This window comes from Neoarius graeffei, chromosome 5 (assembly GCF_027579695.1).
Source record: "Neoarius graeffei isolate fNeoGra1 chromosome 5, fNeoGra1.pri, whole genome shotgun sequence".
Classification (NCBI taxonomy): Eukaryota; Metazoa; Chordata; class Actinopteri; order Siluriformes; family Ariidae; genus Neoarius; species Neoarius graeffei.
In genome coordinates, this window is record NC_083573.1 from 31,233,401 (window position 1) to 31,254,657 (window position 21,257).

The window sequence follows — 21,257 nt, forward strand, 5'->3', positions numbered from 1 at the left end:
GGGGGGGGATACTTAAATGAGCAGTAGCTCCCAGTTGATCTTGTCTTCTCTTGCTTCGTCAGACTCAAGGCACTCCCACTATCATGTGTAACGAATTTGGAGAAGCAATAGCGATCATCGAGACGAGTGGCGATCTGGCAGAGGCTATAGAGCTCTACCACACAGCGCTGGAAGGTGGGATTAACATGGACACCATCACTCTGGACAACCTGCAGCTTATGTGAATCAGCAAGAGCAGTTCATTAGCATCCGAGAGTCTCGTATCGCAGCGCGCTTAAGAGCGAGGACAGAACAGGAATTAACAATTGATCTGATTAACATTGGTAATGGCGGGGAAACTGCTTCACTCTGGCAGTCGGCATTGATCTGAAGGATAAAAAGGAGCTTAGGGTGATTAAATGACGGTGTGTTTCAGGAAGTGTCAGTCTGAATTTCTGATGGATCTCGGCTTCTGATGTAACAACGCCGAACGTCTTCGTTTCCGGGATAGTGAAGACAGTGGAGCTGTGACTAACAGTGTTATGGTGTCAACTGCATAAAGAGGAATTTAGCTGCAGGATAAGTGCAGACTGCTGTGGGGAACTTTTTTTTTTTTTTTTTAAACTTCACAAGCATGGATGTGAACAGGAGACCACAACTACAAGGGACGATGTCTTAACTGATTCACCTCAGGCACTGTGATGAAGTAATGCTTAATGGAGACGGATTCGGAGTGTTTTGTGCTGCTTAACCTGATTTTACAAGTTCACCTCTCCAGGTCCGTGTCTGTTGAATATGTTCTTATAATTTTTTTTTTAAACTGTACAGTCTGGAATGTCAAATATTGTAAATAAAAAATTACAGTTTGTCTTGTTGTTGTAATGGTGTTTCTGTGGCTTGACAAACTAGCTCTAGATTCAAGTTCAGCAGTCTGGTTATAAGAAAATTGTCATGCTGTATTCAAACCTAAACTTTGCTCTATCGTGACCAAAAGTAGGTGGAGACCCGTGTTGGTGGCGTCTTTAGCATTAAATGAGGTCACTTAAACTCACTGAGCACCTTTGGCGTGAATTGGAATGCCAGGCCTCCTCACCACACATCAGTGCCCAACCTCACTAATTCTCGTGGAGCTGAATCCCCAGAGCCACGCACCCAAACACGAGTGTCCACAAACTTTTGGTCATATAGTGTGGCTCTCTCTTTCTGATGAAAGTGTCATTCAGGACTCCGGTGGGAGAGCACAGTACCTCATGTTTTGTGTACTTCCCACTTAAAATACATTATAACCTTATCGATACTACCAGGCAAAAGTTTGGACACCCCTACTTGTTCATAGGGTTTTCTGTATTTGGACTATTTTCTACATTGTCGAACAATACTGAAGATTCAGAACTATGAAAACAGATTATGTGGTGATTATGGGCGGCACGGTGGTGTAGTGGTTAGCGCTGTCGCCTCACAGCAAGAAGGTCTGGGTTCGAGCCCCGTGGCCGGCGAGGGCCTTTCTGTGCGGAGTTTGCATGTTCTCCCCGTGTCCGCGTGGGTTTCCTCCGGGTGCTCCGGTTTCCCCCACAGTCCAAAGACATGCAGGTTAGGTTAACCGGTGACTCTAAATTGAGCGTAGGTGTGAATGTGAGTGTGAATGGTTGTCTGTGTCTATGTGTCGGCCCTGTGATGACCTGGCGACTTGTCCAGGGTGTACCCCGCCTTTCGCCCGTAGTCAGCTGGGATGGGCTCCAGCTTGCCTGCGACCCTGTAGAACAGGATAAAGCGGCTACAGATAATGAGATGAGATTCTTCAATCTATCCAGCATTTACCTTGATGACTCTTTACGCACTATTAGTGTTATCTTAACCAGCTTCATGAGGTGGTCACCTGGAATGCTTTTCAATTAACAGCTGCCTCGTCAAAAGTTCATAAGTGCAATTTCTTTTTTTTAATGCATTTGAGATAAACAGTAAATGTCCCTATTCCACATCTGTACTAATTCATATGTCAAGAACCGCTCAGTTAAGTAAAGAGAAATGTCATCCATCCATCTTCTACCGCTTATCTGGGTCTGGGCCGCGGGGGTAGCAGTCTGAGCAGAGCTGCCCCGACTTCCCTCTCCCTGGCTAGCTCCACCAGCTCTTCTGGGGGAATACAGGATGCCACCTGGAACACCTCTAACAAGGTGCCCGAACCACCTCAACTGACTCCTTTCGATGTGGAGGAGCAGCGGTTCTACTCAGAGTCTCTCCGGAATGACCAAGCTTCTCGCCCAGCCACCCTGCAGAGAAAACTCATTTCTACCGCTTGTATTCTGCAATCTCATTCTACCCACAGCTCGTAACCATGAAGCATCTTTTAATTAATAAAACTAAAGAAAAAACAGTGAATTAGGAGGTGTGCAAACTTTTGAGTGGTACTGTACATTTCCAAGTATTAGTTAAAATCTATAATTTGCCCTCACTGTGTAGTACAAATTGCAGTGTACAATTATATTTTCTAACCTTTGTGAGTAAGGACTGCATCTGCAATCATGAATCTCATGCTGGATCCAACCATGAGAAGATGGGTAAATTTTGTGCAGAAAGGGATGCATGTAATCAGCAAAAATACTCAAAGGCTGTGGCATTCAAATGATGCTTGATTGGTATTAACAGGCCCAAAATGTGCCAAGAAAGCATTCCCCACAGCATTCCACTACCCCCACCAGCCTGGAGTGGGTTTCCCAAAAGCCTCTTATTGTTAAAGGAACAGTCCACCGTACTTCCATAATGAAATATGCTCTTATCTGAATTGAGACGAGCTGCTCCGTACCTCTCCGAGCTTTGCGCGACCTCCCAGTCAGTCAGACGCGCTGTCACTCCTGTTAGCAATGTAGCTAGGCTCAGTATGGCCAATGGTATTTTTTGGGGCTGTAGTTAGATGCGACCAAACTCTTCCGCGTTTTTCCTGTTAACATGGGTTTATATGACCAGTGACATGAAACAAGTTCAGTTACACAAATTGAAACGTAGCGATTTTCTATGCTATGGAAAGTCCGCACTATAATGACAGGCGTACTAACACCTTCTGCGCGCTTCGGCAGCGCATTGATACGGAGCTCAGATATCAATGCGCTGCCGAAGCGCACAGAAGGTGTTAGTACGCCTGTCATTATAGTGCGCACTTTCCGTAGCATAGAAAATCGCTACGTTTCAATTTGTGTAACTGAACTTGTTTCATATCACTGGTCATATAAACCCATGTTAACAGGAAAAACGCGGAAGAGTTTGGTCGCATCTAACTACAGCCCCAAAAAATACCATTGGCCATACTGAGCCTAGCTACATTGCTAACAGGAGTGACAGCGCGTCTGACTGCGTCTGACTGACTGGGAGGTCGCGCAAAGCTCGGAGAGGTACGGAGCAGCTCGTCTCAATTCAGATAAGAGCATATTTCATTATGGAAGTACGGTGGACTGTTCCTTTAAGAGCATCTTAACTAGGAGAGGGTGTTTATTGTACTACCATTTAACAATGATGTTTGTGCTGCGATGCTTTTGGGAAACTCAGGCCTGAACTGTTGACACAAAGCATGTTGGGTCCATGGATTCATGCTGTTCTAGTCAAATTTACCCCTTTTCCACCAAATCAGCTCCAGGGCTGGTTCGGGGCCAGTGCTGGTTCACAACTCGTTCAACTTGCGAGCCAGCTGAGAACCAGTTTGCTTTTCCATAGCTCTTGGTGCTAAGGGGAGCCACGTCAGTTACGTCACTGCGTTTGCATAAACCTTGGCGCGAACATCGAAGCAACAACAATAATAATGGCTGACTTCGCGTTTGTACAGCTGCTGCTTCTCGTTGCTTAAAAATGGCGACCTTTCGCGGTCTTGTGATTGTTGTTGGTCTTAACAACTCCGCCCCTGCGCTGACGTAAGCGGTTCTTTCCTCTGGCCCAGCAGAGAGTTGGTGCTAGCCTGGAACCGGTTTTTCTGGCCCCAGAGCCAGTTCTTTGTCAGTGGAAACAGAAAACCCGGTTCCAAACTAAGCACTGGCACCGAACCAGCCCTGGAACTGCTTTGGTGGAAAAGGGGCAATTCTGACCTTACTATCTGCATCGCAATTGAAATTCATGACTCCAGGTAACGTTTCCAGTCTAAAGCTGCCCAGCTGTAGTGAACCCGTGCCCTCCGATTCCTGCTCTTGATTGGAAGCCTATGTGATGCTGTAATCCATCTGCGTTAGTTCAAATGTATCGTACTGGAGATGCTTTTTTGCTCACCACGGTTGTAAAGAGTGAGTGATGAACATCTACCTAGATATCGTTGTGTATTCACTACAAAATGCTGCTTACCGTGTGGACAGCTTACACAATAAGTGTTTTACGCAGAACAGAGGTGTTGCTGTTTATTTGAACATCTATTTATTCATATACTGAGAGAAATAGATACAAATGTAGAGCTTATTTGTATAAATCTTTTCACATAATTAGCAAAATGTTAATATTCATAATCATTTCCATTTCATGTTTTACAATTTCAGTTCCTGTAATGGCATTGTTTAACATTTAATAATGCTCCTTACTACGGTACAGAGCCAGGAGACTCCACCAGAACTATGTACAACACGAATAAGCCTCACACAGCACAATCATCACAGACACCCTGCTTCCTTCTCCTCCTCCTCTTCCAACTTTCTCTCTCTCAACCCAAAGTGGCTGAGATGTACAAAGACCAATAAAGTGATGGAAGGAGGGAAAACCAGGAATGAAGGAACAGGGAGGAATGTTAGTGGAGAAAGTTGAAGTAGAGCGAAAAGACTGAGATTTCCTGAACGACATAGGAACATGTAAAATACTTATTCTTCTACTTTCAAGAACATAAGAAGGAAAAAAATACATATCCGTCACGTCTCCGTGATGAAAGGAAAAGTTGAATGAAGTGCGATTCTGGAGCACAAACTAAGAGAGAGTGGAGTTTCTTTTTGCTCTTATTTTATACTTCCGTCCTCGAAAGCAAGACAAGAAGGTGCGGTGTGGTGGTTATACGGATCAGATCCACGACGACAGCATTAAGAAGAACGGTAATGAGAAATTCAATAACATTGACCTGTAGATTTAGGAGTTAAATTTAAGGAAAAAAAAAAAAGTTACTACGTCTTACAGTAAATTCCTAACAATGTATTTCACCATCTGCTCGACCTTCTCGTCTCGTATGAACTTGAATAAAAATGGCATGGAAGGAAATCGTTAAATATATATTTTTGCTCAATATATCTATATATGGGGGGGGAAAAAAAAAAAAAAAAAAAAAGCATGTCCAATCAATGGCCATAATGTGCCCACTGACTTCCCTTCTGATAACGTCTTCCTTCATGGCTGGCCAGTCTGGAGCTTACACCGTGACTGGCATCTACTCCAGCCAATCATAGGAAGGAGGAGCTTGTGAAAGCTTAGCTAGTCCCTTGCTGAGGCTATTCAGTGCCCTGACGTTGCTCGTTCATAAAAAGCCTTTAAAAAGTGAAAACACAATGGAAGGGGGGGAAAGAAAGGGGAAGTAAATATCAAAATATACCATTGAGTCCATAAAGTCTTCATCATTTCTAAAACGTAGCCAGTGGAGGCCGGCCTCGCAATGACTGGCAGTAAACCATGAGCCTATGACGAACCATCTGTGCCCAAACGATACTTCCATGTGTGTCACATGTGTTAAAAAACAAAAACAGGACAGTTTAGTCTGTAAAAGAATCGGATGCCCTCCGCAGTCCTGCGTTTGTATAGTAACAGGGTTGCCTTCACGGTTTACAGGACGATCCTGTAATCTTCAAGTCTCAAGAGTCCAAAAGAAACCTTCGCAGTCAAATAATGCTTTAAGTTCAAGTGTGGATATTTAAGACAACGAGAAGTGGCGTGTGTGTAAGTAAATGTGACCTACGCTTAAGTCTTTTGTAATCAAGTCTTTTTAAAAACATGAAATACTGTAGACTTCAGTTGGAAAAAAACAAAAAACCCCTGTATGTGTCCGGACCTCCCCCTGTGAACATCCGTTCCACACTCGCGCCCTACTGAGAAGAAGAAGAGCAATACACGTGTCTTCTATAGGTGCAGGAGGAGGGATCTGGTCATCAGCCGTTCCTCTCGCTTTGTCCAGTGAACTCATCTGGTGGAGTCCAGCGAATCGCCTGCGTTCCTGGGCTCCTCAGAGTTGCCGTGCTCCTCGTCTCGCTCGGCCTCTTTTTCTGCAGACTCGGACCCGCCTCCTCCTCCTCCTCCCTCGTTGGCTGCGGGACCGGATGGGCCCGGTAAAGAGGCGGGGTCCGAAGTCCCCGCGCTTTCGGCGGGCGCGGCTGTTTGCATGATCTTTTGGCGGACCTCGCGGATCTTCAACTGCAAACACACCTTGGTGGGGAAGATATCAGCGTATCGTGCCTGGAACGCAGCAGTAGCCTGGGCTACAGACAGAAATACATGAAACGGATGGACAGATTAGACAAAGGATTTTCTGCATGAGAACGCTTCCTTTAAAGGAACAGTCCACTGTACTTCCATAATGAAATATGCTCTTATCTGAATTGAGACGAGCTGCTCCGTACCTCTCCGAGCTCTGCGCGACCTCCCAGTCAGTCAGACGCGCTGTCACTCCTGTTAGCAATGTAGCTAGGCTCAGCATGGCCAATGGTATTTTTTGGGGCTGTAGTTAGATGCGACCAAACTCTTCCGCGTTTTTCCTGTTTACATAGGTTTATATGACCAGTGATATGAAACAAGTTCAGTTACACAAATTGAAACGTAGCGATTTTCTATGCTATGGAAAGTGCGCACTATAATGACAGGCGTACTAACACCTTCTGCGCGCTTCGGCAGCGCATTGATACGGAGCTCAGATATCAATGCGCTGCCGAAGCGCGCAGAAGGTGTTAGTATGCCTGTCATTATAGTGCGCACTTTCCATAGCATAGAAAATCGCCACGTTTCAATTTTTTTAACTGAACTTTGTTTCATGTCACTGGTCATATAAACCTCTGTAAACAGGAAAAACGCGGAAGAGTTTGGTTGCATCTAACTACAGCCCCAAAAAATACCATTGGCCATACTGAGCCTAGCTACATTGCTAACAGGAGTGACGGCGCGTCTGACTGCGCCTGACTGACTGGGAGGTCGCGCAAAGCTCGGAGAGGTACGGAGCAGCTCGTCTCAATTCAGGTAAGAGCATATTTCATTATGGAAGTACGGTGGACTGTTCCTTTAAGACGATCAGAAAAGCACTTGGGATGGAGGAGGGGACCCAAACAGCTCACCTATCTCCCCTTTGACTGGCTAACAGTGCTGCCGACTTCTCAAACAAGGTTGAGGAGAGATCGTCTGAATTGCAATCTTCAAGATTAGTTCAACAGGTTTCTGCTACGAAAACAACCAAGCTACTGTTATCGCTTAAAAGGTGCCGACTGCAAAGTCATCTGAAACTTTTTCATTGTGCATGGCATGATCATGCAGACGATGGGATCGTTTTGATGTCCTGAGGGTCGCTTTTCTCCGTTTCAGGACCGTTTTCCTCCATCTTGAGGTCAACCGTACGGCCCGATGGAAACCGCAGAACACGAGGAGCTTTAACTAATTAGCATAACTCTAGAACTGCGTCACACTAGAAAACATCGTAACTCGGAGAGTTTTGAGCCGCAGAGATGTAATTTGTGGTTGACATTTGCGAACAAATCCGTGAAAAAACAAACGACAAATATATCTTCTCAGTTACTGCTTTTGTTTTATCGTTTCTTTCTCTGGAAAACATCAGGTGTATAAATCCATACTCCGACTCACGAAGCCAAGATGAGCGCTGCAAATTCATCAGATTTCGCGTATCGACTTCCAGCGGTCGATTGGTCCCTTCATGAAAATTCTCGCAGACAGCCTTTTGGTTTCTATCACTCTTCTGGCGCACTATCGAGCGGATACGCTTTCATATTTTCCTTTTTGCTGGCAGGAGAGCGGAGTCTGCCATGTTTGCCCATGCTGCCTTGTTTTGGTTAAAAGTAGATCAAACACGCCCATAGGCTTAGCTAGCGAGCCGTGCAGCTGTTTTAAACGGCCAATTCTCAAAAAGCACGGCCATAAATCCCCAAACACGGCCTATACATTTTACACGAACCCGTGCTGACCAAAATTGTGTGAAACTTGGTTGTTTTGTGAAGTAATTTTGTGTATTTCTGCGGACATTGTCGTCGCCGGTCAGCGGTTTCCCGGGGCGAGCCCGGCGCGCGTGCTTTCCATATATTGAAGTTAAATCGAGAAAATCAAATTTACCGCCAAAAACGTACCCGTAGCGTTCTTATTGGTCAGACTTTGAAACGAGGCTTGAATGGAAGCAAAATACTACGAGTTTTGAGAGCTGCGCCAGCGAAGCTCGGCAGGTTTAGAATGAGTAGGTCGGGTATTTGGATAAATATCTTTGCGAGATTTTTATCATACGAGCCTGATAAACATACTGACAGAAACTTTGTGTGTCCACTGCCAAATAATATTAGTTTTTAAATGACCTAAATTAGAAGAAACATAAAACTCGTCCCCTTCCTCAGTCACACCGGACTCCGTGTGCTCAGAGCCCACCTCCACGTTCATAAAAGACTGTTCCCATGGTAACGGCATGATCATCACTTTTGACTGGTTTCTCTTTCGCCAAGATTTACATTATCTTAAACAGTATTTCATAAACCACCGTTATTATTGAATTGATTTGTATTGTTTACCATTTACACTTCAAGTCACTCGTAACTACAGGAACATTTCCTTTCATTTCTAACTTAATTTCATTTATTTTTAGCTCCTCTTTATTGCACTTTTTAACAGAATCAAAACAATTCCTAACACTGTGTGATGTAACATTTGCATTATGTAGATCTTGTAAAATATATTTCGTAATATTAATCTTCAGAGTCGGCTGAATCCCGTTTATCGTTATTGTTTACAGTAAAGATGGATTCTGTGTAATACGACTTGATTGCAGCAATCTGTATTTTGTTTTTTTGTCTTAAGTGCACTAGAAATTATAATTTAAGGTTTCTGCTTTTATTGCAGGAATTTGTAGAAGATTTTATTGATAATTACAGTGATTTGTAAAGTTCTGGTTAATGAATAAGAAACTAAATTTAAACTTTGTTATAACATTTTATTACATTAGTAAATAAAATGTGTTGAACGCCGAATAAAATATAATTCACACTTAAAATTAACGCTTTCTTTCATTTCTTTTTAAGGCTCAATTGCAGCTCCAGAAGTCACCAGACTGCACCAAAAAAGATGAAATTTGCAAAATTTCTAGTTGACTAGTTTAGTTTTTATTGCGTTTTTGTTAACTAGATTCACCCTGGTGGGATACAAGACTTACTACGAGTACAATATTACACAAAAGTCTGACAGAAAGACACACAGTAATAAAATCATATCATATATAATATGGGTCTGTCTCAGAAACTGGGTACTGTGGGGGTCCCCCACTGAATATACACACAGTCAATAAACTATATGGTTTTGAATGGTGATGTTGGTTTTAATTTGAAATAAAATGATGAAAGAAATAATACAGATAAAACTAAATCTTTGATGTGAATACTCTATTCAGAATTTGGCAAAAATTCTGCAAATTTGTGGAAAAATGGCGGCTTGATCTGGGACATGATAAATGGTCGACTACATCGCATTCCCTTAAAAAGGTTGTAGTCCACTGAAAAGTCTACAGTTATCACTGATTGTATTTTAAGTTGTAACTTTATACACCTAAGGATTGGTGCGCTCACAGAATAATCATAACCGTAATAAAACATCATGCAAAATATTTGATCACCGTCGTAACTCCGTTTTCCGCAGACCCAAAACCAATACGATCGTGTGTTTTGATCTAAACGGAAAGCCTCAGGGTCAAGGTCACGACCTCACCAAAAGTAGGAACTTAAAATCACTACGCCGTATAAACATTTAGTTATCTCATCTCATCTCATTATCTCTAGCCGCTTTATCCTGTTCTACAGGGTCGCAGGCAAGCTGGAGCCTATCCCAGCTGACTATGGGTGAAAGGCGGGGTACACCCTGGACAAGTCGCCAGGTCATCACAGGGCTGACACATAGACACAGACAACCATTCACACTCACATTCACACCTACGCTCAATTTAGAGTCACCAGTTAACCTAACCTGCATGTCTTTGGACTGTGGGGGAAACCGGAGCACCCGGAGGAAACCCACGCGGACACGGGGAGAACATGCAAACTCCACACAGAAAGGCCCTCGCCGGCCCCGGGGCTCGAACCCAGGACCTTCTTGCTGTGAGGCGACAGCGCTAACCACTACACCACTGTGCCACCCACATTTAGTTATAAATCTGTGATTTTGTTGTTTAAAACGAAAGCTGAAAGTTCGGTATAGAATATGTTTCTTACAGAATGTTACGATGGTAGCTGGTCTTGTATGAATTTCTGAGCTATAAAATGAGTTGTGGTCTATTTTTTACCGTAGCGTGTTATTTGTGTGCGGGGAAGGACACACATTAACAATTTGCATGTGTAGAATGGAATTTTCCACTCCAACAGTTAGAAGTTGATCGTGCTTCCATTTGCGGTCTTTCTGTTACGCAGGTGATCTGTTCGGACGTTATCACTGAAAAGGTGAGTTGACAGTTTTATTTTGTTTTAGTCTTGCAGTATAAGGCAATAGAATGTTTCTTTTTCATCTTACTTTCATATTTCGTAGTGTTTGCGTATTTTTGGCCAATGTTTTGCAACCATGGTCAATTTAGATCGAACTTTTGATAGAATCTACGGCCAGTCATTTTGCCCCGCCCCCGCCTCACGCTACATCCGGTGCGGTAGTGATGTCCCGTTGCTCGCGCGCCGCAGCAGAGACCCGCGCGACCTTCAGCCGGTACAGTCGCTGTTCTTTTACCAGCGCCGTTATTCTCATCTTTCCGGTGTGTTCTTGATTTTTCCATTGTGTCCTATTTCGCCGTATCAAATACCCAAAATGTATCATATTATTCATATTTAAGTGAATAATCAATTCAGTCATCATAACTTGGCATTTTTAACCCAAGCAATCAAAAAGAGGAAATTTATTCAATATTTTCACTCCTCTGTGAAGGAGGGGCTTTAATTCTTCATGATGGAGTTATTTTATATGCAAATCAATTTTACAAAAGCATTTGAATTGTAATCAAAAAAGTTTTTCACAGTGGAGGCCAGATAAAGCAAGATACTATCTTTATTCTTATTAAACATGACAAAAGAAACAGAGTGTTGGGTAAATGCAAACAAAAATAGTAAAATTAGAAAAATTTTTGACCATAATGTCCCAATGAGAGAGCAGTTTCTGAGACAGACATATATATAAAAGAATCACCAAAAATCCTGAAATTGAGATTTCCACATGCTGACGGTGGTAGCAGTGGGGCATAGGACTCACTAGAAGTGCAGCATTATGTTATATTACTATATGAATACAATAAGTTATTTACTTATAGCATATATTAATATGTTTATTAAATGATATACTTTTTTTTTTTAACTGAGTGATTGCACATATAAACTCATTGCAGAACATAAAACCCAGGGTTAGTCTTCGCAACTACAGGAAAATGATTCTGAAATCAAGCTTTCATTATTGCTTTTTTTTTTTGCAAACGAATTAAAATGAAAATTTTATTTGCACTATATTATACTCTTAAGCTAAGCTAACCCTAACCCTTCCTGATCCTGGCTAAGCCCCTCAACACGCCCCGCGGTGGTCACGTGATATCGCTGCTCACTTGCTTCGGTAATCTCCGGAATCGTAAAACACGGGACGCTTTTCATCTCGGCAAACCAGTGACGCCCTGGATACACGGTGCGTGCGGCAGCGCAACATCTCGAAACTCCAACAGCAATCGAGAGAGAACACCTCCGACCAGAATTCAACTTTGCAGTCAGAACCTTTAAATTATAACAGCTATATCTTAACCTCTGACACAGAAGACTTCTTCAAAGCAGGCGAAATAAAGATCTCCTCACAGAAAACTTCACCAGCAACAATTATACATTAATAAAACGTGCGATTTGACCTGCAGCCTGAACTACCCGCTTTTATAATAAATCAAAATCAACACCATCTAAGCAAACACCGCAGAAAATTCAACAGCACTCTGGTATCAATATTTTATGAGTAAACCATCAGTTAATGTAGCTCTCATCAATTTGCTGAAGGCTCGTTTCAAGTCAAAGTAATAAAAAGTGGAATCAGGACTGAGGCACTTTTTTTTTTGTAGCTTCGCAATATTTTAAAGCATCTCTACCTGAAGGGAAGAAACCATGCTCCTGGAATAGCTGCATGACGAGAGCTCGCCTTTGATCCAGAGTTCTTCTCAGAGAGGAGTACGGCACCTTATCAAACTCCAGCTCCCCCAGTATGTCCTCCCCATCCGTACCTGTCACACAGGAAGACACAATAAGACATCAGGATGTCGAAATATACGAGCATTTGTGTTTCGAGCTGAAAGTCAGTGTGAAGCTCGAGTTGTCTTACCTGGCCTGTCAAAAGTAAATATATCACCCTCACACTTGGCAGCACTTTTGGGCGTGTTAGGTTCAGAGCTGCAGCTAGACCTGCGCCGGCTCTTTCTCTTCGGGGAGATGGGGTCGTCTGTGGAGGAGTCCAAATCTGCACACAAGAATCATCGTCGTCATCTTAGCATTACGCAGGCACATTACTTAACACTGAACTCTTTGTTTTTGCGTCTCTCACCGTTCGAGTTCTTCCTCTTCCTGCGGTAGCTGCCCAGAATGGCACGTGGAGAGGTGGCCAGGCTCTGCAGGGTCGGCGAGGGAAGCACCTCTTCTGGACGAAACTCTGGCAGCTCGGCAAATCGTTCTTCAAAGTACACCTCTGATAGGACTCTGCGCACACACACAGAACTAAATAAATAAATAGAGAGAAAAAAAAAAGAGAGAGAACATTCATTCCAGTGGGGTGATGGTAAAAATGACAGATTGTGCCGACCCTGGCTGAATTTATACAGTGGCGCTTGAAAGTTTGTGAACCCTTTAGATGTGACCTAAAACATCATCAGATTTTCACACAAGTCCTAAAAGTAGATAAAGAGAACCCAGTTAAACAAATGAGACAAAAATATTATACTTGGTCATTTATTTATTGAGGAAAATGATCCAATATTACACATCTGTGAGTGGCAAAAGTATGTGAACCTTTGCTTTCAGTATCTGGTGTGACCCCCTTGTGCAGCAATAACTGCAACTAAACGTTTGCGGTAACTGTTGATCAGTCCTGCACACCGGCTTGGAGGAATTTTAGCCCGTTCCTCCGTACAGAACAGCTTCAACTCTGGGATGTTGGTGGGTTTCCTCACATGAACTGCTCGCTTCAGGTCCTTCCACAACATTTCCATTGGATTAAGGTCAGGACTTTGACTTGGCCATTCCAAAACATTAACTTTATTCTTCTTTAACCATTCTTTGGTAGAACGACTTGTGTGCTTAGGGTCGTTGTCTTGCTGCATGACCCACCTTCTCTTGACATTCAGTTCATGGACAGATGTCCTGACATTTTCCTTTAGAATTCGCTGGTATAATTCAGAATTCATTATTCCATCAATGATGGCAAGCCGTCCTGCCCCAGATGCAGCAAAACAGGCCCAAACCGTGATACTACCTCCACCATGTTTCACAGATGGGATAAGGTTCTGATGCTGGAATGCAGTGTTTTCCTTTCTCCAAACATAACGCTTCTCATTTAAACCAAAAAGTTCTATTTTGGTCTCATCCGTCCACAAAACATTTTTCCAATAGCCTTCTGGCTTGTCCACGTGCTCTTTAGCAAACTGTAGATGAGCAGCAATGTTCTTTTTGGAGAGCAGTGGCTTTCTCCTTGCAACCCTGCCATGCACACCATTGTTGTTCAGTGTTCTCCTGATGGTGGACTCATGAACATTCACATTGGCTAATGTTAGAGAGGCCTTCAGTTGCTTAGAAGTTACCCTGGGGTCCTTTGTGACCTCGCCGACTATTACACGCCTTGCTCTTGGAGTGATCTTTGTTGGTGGACCACTCCTGGGGAGGGTAACAATGGTCTTGAATTTCCTCCATTTGTACCCAATCTGTCTGACTGTGGATTGGTGGAGTCCAAACTCTTTAGAGATTGTTTTGTAACCTTTTCCAGCCTGATGAGCATCAACAACGCTTTTTCTGAGGTCCTCAGAAATCTCCTTTGTTCGTGCCATGATACACTTCCACAAACGTGTTGTGAAGATCAGACTTTGATAGATCCCTGTTCTTTAAATAAAACAGGGTGCCCACTCACACCTGATTGTCATCCCATTGATTGAAAACACCTGACTCTAATTTCACCTTCAAATTACAGTGGGTACGGAAAGTATTCAGACCCCTTGAAAATTTTCACTCTGTTTCATTGCAGCCATTTGCTAAAATCAAAAAAGTTCATTTTATTTCTCATTAATGTACACTCAGCACCCCATCTTGACAGAAAAAAACAGAAATGTAGAAATTTTTGCAAATTTATTAAAAAAGAAAAACTGAAATATCACATGGTCGTAAGTCCTAAGTATTCAGACCCTTTGCTCAGTATTGAGTAGAAGCACCCTTTTGAGCTAGTACAGCCATGAGTCTTCTTGGGAATGATGCAACAAGTTTTTCACACCTGGATTTGGGGATCCTCTGCCATTCTTCCTTGCAGATCCTCTCCAGTTCTGTCAGGTTGGATGGTGAACGTTGGTGGACAGCCATTTTCAGGTCTCTCCAGAGATGCTCAATTGGGTTTAGGTCAGGGCTCTGGCTGGGCCAGTCAAGAATGGTCACAGAGTTGTTCCGAAGCCACTCCTTTGTTATTTTAGCTGTGTGCTTAGGGTCATTGTCTTGTTGTAAGGTGAACCTTCGGCGCAGTCTGAGGTCCTGAGCACTCTGGAAGTGGTTTTCTTCCAGGATATCTCTGTACTTGGCCGCATTCATCTTTCCTTCAATTGCAACCAGTCATCCTGTCCCTGCAGCTGAAAAACACCCCCATAGCATGATGCTGCCACCACCATGCTTCACTGTTGGGATTGTATTGGGCAGGTGATGAGCAGTGCCTGGTTTTCTCCACACATACTGCTCAGAATTAACGCCAAAAAGTTCAATCTTCCTCTCATCAGACCAGAGAATCTTATTTCTCATAGTCTGGGAGTCCTTCATGTGTTTTTTGGCAAACTCTATGCAGGCTTTCATATGTCTTGCACTGAGGAGAGGCTTCCGTCGGGCCACTCTGCCATAAAGCCCCGACTGGTGGAGGGCTGCAGTGATAGTTGACTTTGTGGAACTTTCTCTCATCTCCCTACTGCATCTCTGGAGCTCAGCCACAGTGATCTTTGGGTTCTTCTTTACCTCTCTCACCAAGGCTCTTCTCCCACGATTGCTCAGTTTGGCTGGACGGCCAGGTCTAGGAAGAGTTCTGGTCGTCCCAAACTTCTTCCATTTAAGGATTATGGAGGCCACTGTGCACTTAGGAACCTTAAGTACTGCAGAAATTCTTTTGTAACCTTGGCCAGATCTGTGCCTTGCCACAATTCTATCTCTGAGCTCCTTGGGCAGTTCCTTCGACCTCATGATTCTCATTTACTCTGACATGCACTGTGAGCTGTAAGGTCTTATATAGACAGGTGTCTGTCTTTCCTAATCAAGTCCAGTCAGTTTAATTAAACACAGCTGGACTCCAATGAAGGAGTAGAACCATCTCAAGGAGGATCAGAAGAAATGGGCAGCATGTGAGTTAAATACGAGTGTCACAGCAAAGGGTCTGAATACTTATGACCATGTGATATTTCAGTTTTTCTTTTTTAATAAATTTGCAAAAATTTCTACATTTCTGGTTTTTTTCTGTCAAGATGGGGTGCTGAGTGTACATTAATGAGAAATAAAATGAACTTTTTTGATTTTAGCAAATGGCTGCAATGAAACAAAGAGTGAAAAATTTCAAGGGGTCTGAATACTTTCCGTATCCACTGTAACTGCTAATCCTAGAGGTTCACATACTTTTGCCACTCACAGATATGTAATATTGGATCATTTTCCTCCATAAATAAATGACCAAGTATAATATTCTTGTCTCATTTGTTTAACTGGGTTCTCTTTATCTACTTTTAGGACTTGTGTGAAAACCTGATAGTATTTTAGGTCATATTTATGCAGAAATATAGAAAATTCTAAAGGGTTCACAAACTTTCAAGCACCACTGTAGGTGTGAGGAATACAACTTGGAATGTGTGTGTATTATTTTCTGTTATAACAGCATGATATTTAGTCAAAAAAAGGAACCCACTTGTCAACCGAGTCGAATGGGCGCTTTAGCGGTGGGGGGCGGGACTTAAGCTTTTTAGGAAGTAGAGTATCTTTGTCTGACTGCAGAAGGGGCGGGGCTGGCTCTGACGCTGATAGAGGTAATGGAGAAGAGGAAGTCGAGTCCTTCCATTCAACCTGCGAGAAAAAGCACAAAGAAATCAAATTGAGCTGCAGGAAGACAGTGAGAGTTTATGCTAATTCTTGCTTTGTACGGTACATAGAGTGCGGAAAAATCATTCATGAGGAACTTGTGCCCCGGTTGTCACCTCGCTTCATTTAAACTAACATTAACTGCTCGGAAAAATAACCCAACACTTGTGTGTTAGGCTAATACAGGAACCGTGGCACTTTCTTTATCTTTGACACTTGCGTGGGAAGGATGATGTGACGTATTAAAAGGTTTCATGACCTTACACCATTTTCCACTGAATAAACTGCTTTCGCACAGATTTCCACTTGGTCTTAAAGACAGCCCGGGCACTTAATTAACATGCATGCCACATTGCAATCTCGGATCTTCTTCTCTCTGCATAGCACAAGTGGAAGTAGGGCAGACCTGCATGCATCGTGGGTGGTAGATAAGCACCAAAATCTCTGAATCTTCATTATGTTTTTACACGCCGACCCACAGGTTTCAAAAGCCACTCATCACGGATACAGAGTCTGAGAAGCATTCATTAACAATTCACTAATACAAAGCAAATTTTCATCCTTTGCAACGACGAGATGAATTTGATTTAATAATTCAAAAATAAAATCATCCTGACCCATATTATCCTGACGAGTGTGAGACTGCACTTCTGTTTAATTACTCACACCACAATGAAGGCACATTTCAAACTCGAGATCATTCACGCTTGTCTAGTTCACAGGTCTGGCTAATTACACAGATAATACAGCGGAATAATGTGTCGAGATCCGACAAGATAAAGCTACTCGTCGTTAAGTCTTGTCTTAGTCCTTTGAAAAAAGAAAAAAACATTTATCTCGCCATTTCTCTGTGTCTGAATACTGCATTATGGGAATGTGTTTATGATCCACAGCAGACAGGAACAGGAAATAAAACCCAGCAAAAATGATTGTTTGCTCGTCTCTGGAGTGTAAGAGTGAGCGAGTGACTTTTTTTTTTTCAATTACGTCAGCACTTAAGGCTTTTTCATGGCAAGAGCATTTCTAAAAAAGGTATTATAGTTACTTTCTAATTAAAACAAATAAACTTAAATAACTAAATGAGATGGGCGGCACGGTGGTGTAGTGGTTAGCGCTGTTGCCTCACAGCAAGAAGGTCCGGGTTCGAGCCCCGGGGCCGGCGAGGGCCTTTCTGTGCGGAGTTTGCATGTTCTCCCCGTGTCCGCGTGGGTTTCCTCCGGGTGCTCCGGTTTCCCCCACAGTCCAAAGACATGCAGGTTAGGTTAACTGGTGACTCTAAATTGACCGTAGGTGTGAATGTGAGTGTGAATGGTTGTCTGTGTCTATGTGTCAGCCCTGTGATGACCTGGCGACTTGTCCAGGGTGTACCCCGCCTTTCGCCCGTAGTCAGCTGGGATAGGCTCCAGCTTGCCTGCGACCCTGTAGAACAGGATAAAGCGGTTACAGATAATGAGATGAGAGAACTAAATGAGATGCTTCAAATATGCAGATGATAAAAATTCTTAAAAAAAAAATTGTGGTCTCTGGGGTGCAGAAAAAAAAGTATTAGTTTTATGAAATTAATATTATCTGACAGAGGTTATCACAAATCTGTATAAAAAACAAAACAGCCAACATTATCTGCTTCAGTAACCTTGACATACACTGCAAATCTAAACGGATTCTGTACAGACTTTATACACACGCATCAGTCTGATAATCAACCTTTCAGCAAGTTTGTCTCCGTTTCAGTCTTGTGGTACTTAAATGCCAGAATACTGTCTCTGTAATGCACTTAACACTTTTTTTTTTAAGGATGGAGACTTAATCTTATTTAGTACAAATACGCAGGTGATTATAGAAAATTACGCACGCTGATTGGTTGAGAAGACGTTCGGACTATTTCTTGATAAATCACCTCAAGCGACTCGACAAAATGGCTGACTGTCACCGTAAGTGAGGAAAAATTACAAGTTATGAAAGAAAATGCTGTTCCTAAAAGCACTAAAGATGCTCTGATGTTCGGTCTGAAACTATAGGGCTGTTCATACGGCACATATTTGCATCGATGCTGCGCCGATGTATTTTGTTGCGATATATCTTACACCGGTGTAAATTTTGTGGAGCGTTCACACGTCACAAACCTGCTTACTAGAGAGAAGCGTGTTAGCACCGGTGCAGCCCCACTTGCGTTCACACGGCAGTTTTTGCGACCGTGCTATACGATAGTAATGATGCGGAAATGAAATATGCGCATGCGTGAAAATGTACTTCCTTTTCCCGGTTGTCATGGCATCACCAAGCGCCGGGAAAACAACGTGGATGAAGACACCAGTGTTGCCAGATACTGCTGACGTTTTCCAGCCCGAAATATGTTCAAATCCGCCAAAATGCACTTAAAACCGCCCAATCTGGCAACACTGGAAGACACGCAGTTCTGTTGTTGTTGATATTCGCCATTTTGGAAGCGCAAAATACCAGGACGCAAATTATGCAATGCTCGTATGTAATCAACTCTCCTCATGCGTAGCGAGTCTACCCCTGTAGCGTTCAGACGGCCCATTTTATAATCGGTGCTGCCCCGCAAACTAGCATTTACTCCGGAGTAAATTTCTTAAACCACCTCCCGAGCAGGGTTAGATTTGCACCGGTTTAAGCAGCTTTCAGGGGCTACACCGGTATAACTTTGTACCGTGTGAACGCTCTACCGGGGCAGCCCCGCTGCTACACCGGAGTAAAAGTTGCCGTGTGAACACCCCTTATTCAAAGGTAAGGTGGAATTGTGATTCATTTAATCTATAACAAAAAAGTATTTTATATGACTCGGCGTAGAGAAGTGACAAGTCTGTACGCAATACATTTGAAGACTGAAATTAGTGATTTTTTAAAAATAAAAATACAATTATTTCTATCATCGTCAGTGTATTTAATAATTGTTCAGTGAAATTCTGCAGAAGAGGAATTGGCGATGGTTACCTCTTTAGCATTGGCCTCTTTGCTGCGTGTGGAACCTGCTTCACTAACGTTATGAGCTTCAGCTTCCGAAGAGCCATCATCTAGTGAGGTGGGAGCAGCCGGAGTCGTTTCTCCTGATTTATCCACCTCAAAAGAGAAACAGCTGCTGCTCTCTTTCTCCTTCTCGCGCTCCCTCTCTTTCTCCTTCTCTTTGTCTCGCTCCTTCCCTCTCCCTCCCCCATCATAGCAGCCGACAGGGATGTTGGCCACTGTTGCCTTGACCTTCTGTGGAGGCCTGCCAGGGACCGGGGGAAGTTTAGAAATGGCAGCTGGAAAAGGATACAAGAGCATGAACTGAGGTAGTTCTTAGGAAACGTGGAAAAACACTAATTATATTTCTCTGATACGGACAAATACGAGTTTCTAACCAGCAAGTGTTGGCTGAGCTGGACTGGCAGGCTGTAGAGGCAATGTCGCACCAGGCGGTGGAGCCGTTGAGCTGCTGCCAACTTTAGTCAGCCTGTCAGTGTGAGAGAGAGGCAGTTTGTCCATCTGTCTGTCCAGCTCGACGTGTGCAGGACCGTGACCTGACCTGTCAGGGCCCGGCAGGGTCGTAGGTGTCACAGAGGTTGTGGATGTGTGTTTGGGAAGGATGGAGGGGCTTGAGACTGTATAGACCACACCAGGTGGCACTGTTGCTGCGGACACCACCCCTGTCGCCAAGGTGACCGTGGAAGAGGGGTAGATGGCTGTGATGGCTGGGTTAGGAGACTGGGGCGGTGCTAACAAAGGAGGCTGACCTGCTACAACAAGGAAACAATTTCATTCACGAGAAGAAGCCATTTCTAAACACAAAGTCATGTCTGTGAAGCGATTCTGCAACCGTGCAGCACTCGGTTAAAAGAATACTCTGGCCAAAATTTAATTTACACAGCTCTACCCCAAACAATCGGTCAGCGAAAGGATGTTCGTTCAGTCCGAAGGACGCCAAACTCCTTCTGGCTGACCGATGATGTTTGGGGTAAGAGGTAAAATGTCACGCAGCTGATACATTTCGCACGCACACTAACCAGCAATAAGCGGCTGCACTAAGGTATGTCCCGCGTGAGGAATCGCTGCAAAGGTGGCCAAAGGAGACGGCACGTATGCTGATCCAGGTGTTGCGGGGGCCGCTTGGGAGGCGGAGCCTGTTGCCGTGGATACAAGCGGGATAGGGGATGGGCCTCCTGGAGTGGACTGGACATAAGTGATTCTGAGAGAGGCAGAGAGGAACGGTTAAGAGTAGAAGAGACTGCAGTAAACTCTAGTACTGCAGCATTGTGTAAGAGTGGGAGTGGAGTGTTGGAGGAATCGTGCGTTTGTAGTCGGGGGTGTGAGTGTGTGTATCATACCTCGTGGGTGGGGGAGGCAGCAGCACAGCTTGTGAGGGGGTAGAGCCTGGGGGGGCAACCACTGTGGCTGCTGCCATGGTTACAGGGAACGGACTCCCTGCTGAAGGAAGCGGGGACTGCATGACAGGCATGGGGGCAATCTGGATGATCTAGAAGAGGAGGAGAGGTAGTATTGCATCCAGTTTATCATAATTAACGCACTGCTACAAAGAAAAGCCCGTCCGTCTACCGCACAGGAACAAATCGTTAGTTCTGTACGTATGAGAACGTTCGGCCACCTTGTTTCCTGACTGAGCTCCATTCTGCACAGGAAGAGGAGGAGCCATCAGGGGAATCTGCTGAGAAGGGGCAGGAGTGGTCCGCACAGTTGCCATGGGAACGAGCATCTTGCCCTGTAAGACTGGGGACTGTGTTTGCACTGTGGATAAAAAAAAAAAGGCAGTGTGATATAAATAACAGGGGTGCTATCGCTCGA

The 21,257-nt window shown here is 43.8% G+C and overlaps 2 protein-coding genes across 6 annotated transcripts in view; one reads left to right on the forward strand and one right to left on the reverse strand.

The window, feature by feature from the left end:
• The window catches only part of znf526 (zinc finger protein 526), a 63,097-nt gene extending 62,250 nt beyond the window's left edge, over positions 1-847 (forward strand). For both annotated transcript variants that reach the window (XM_060921534.1, XM_060921535.1), the window contains exon 8: positions 63-847. In XM_060921534.1, the coding sequence (XP_060777517.1) occupies positions 63-224 (162 nt within the window). In that variant the 3' untranslated portion in view covers positions 225-847. The remainder of the gene's footprint in view (positions 1-62) is intronic.
• A 3,490-nt stretch (positions 848-4,337) lies between these two features.
• cicb (capicua transcriptional repressor b) overlaps positions 4,338-21,257 on the reverse strand; it is a 174,963-nt gene continuing 158,043 nt past the window's right edge. Inside the window, exons 12-21 of one of the 4 annotated variants that reach the window (XM_060921540.1) lie at positions 21,061-21,200; positions 20,783-20,931; positions 20,462-20,643; positions 19,820-20,191; positions 19,413-19,720; positions 16,288-16,442; positions 12,706-12,857; positions 12,487-12,621; positions 12,257-12,388; positions 4,338-6,395 (exon numbers count right to left, since the gene is read on the reverse strand). In XM_060921540.1, the coding sequence (XP_060777523.1) occupies positions 6,100-6,395; positions 12,257-12,388; positions 12,487-12,621; positions 12,706-12,857; positions 16,288-16,442; positions 19,413-19,720; positions 19,820-20,191; positions 20,462-20,643; positions 20,783-20,931; positions 21,061-21,200 (2,021 nt within the window). In that variant the 3' untranslated portion in view covers positions 4,338-6,099. Of the gene's footprint in view, positions 6,396-12,256; positions 12,389-12,486; positions 12,622-12,705; positions 12,876-16,287; positions 16,443-19,412; positions 19,721-19,819; positions 20,195-20,461; positions 20,644-20,782; positions 20,932-21,060; positions 21,201-21,257 lie in introns of all 4 variants that reach the window. The other 3 variants (XM_060921537.1, XM_060921539.1, XM_060921536.1) reach the window with 3 other exon arrangements.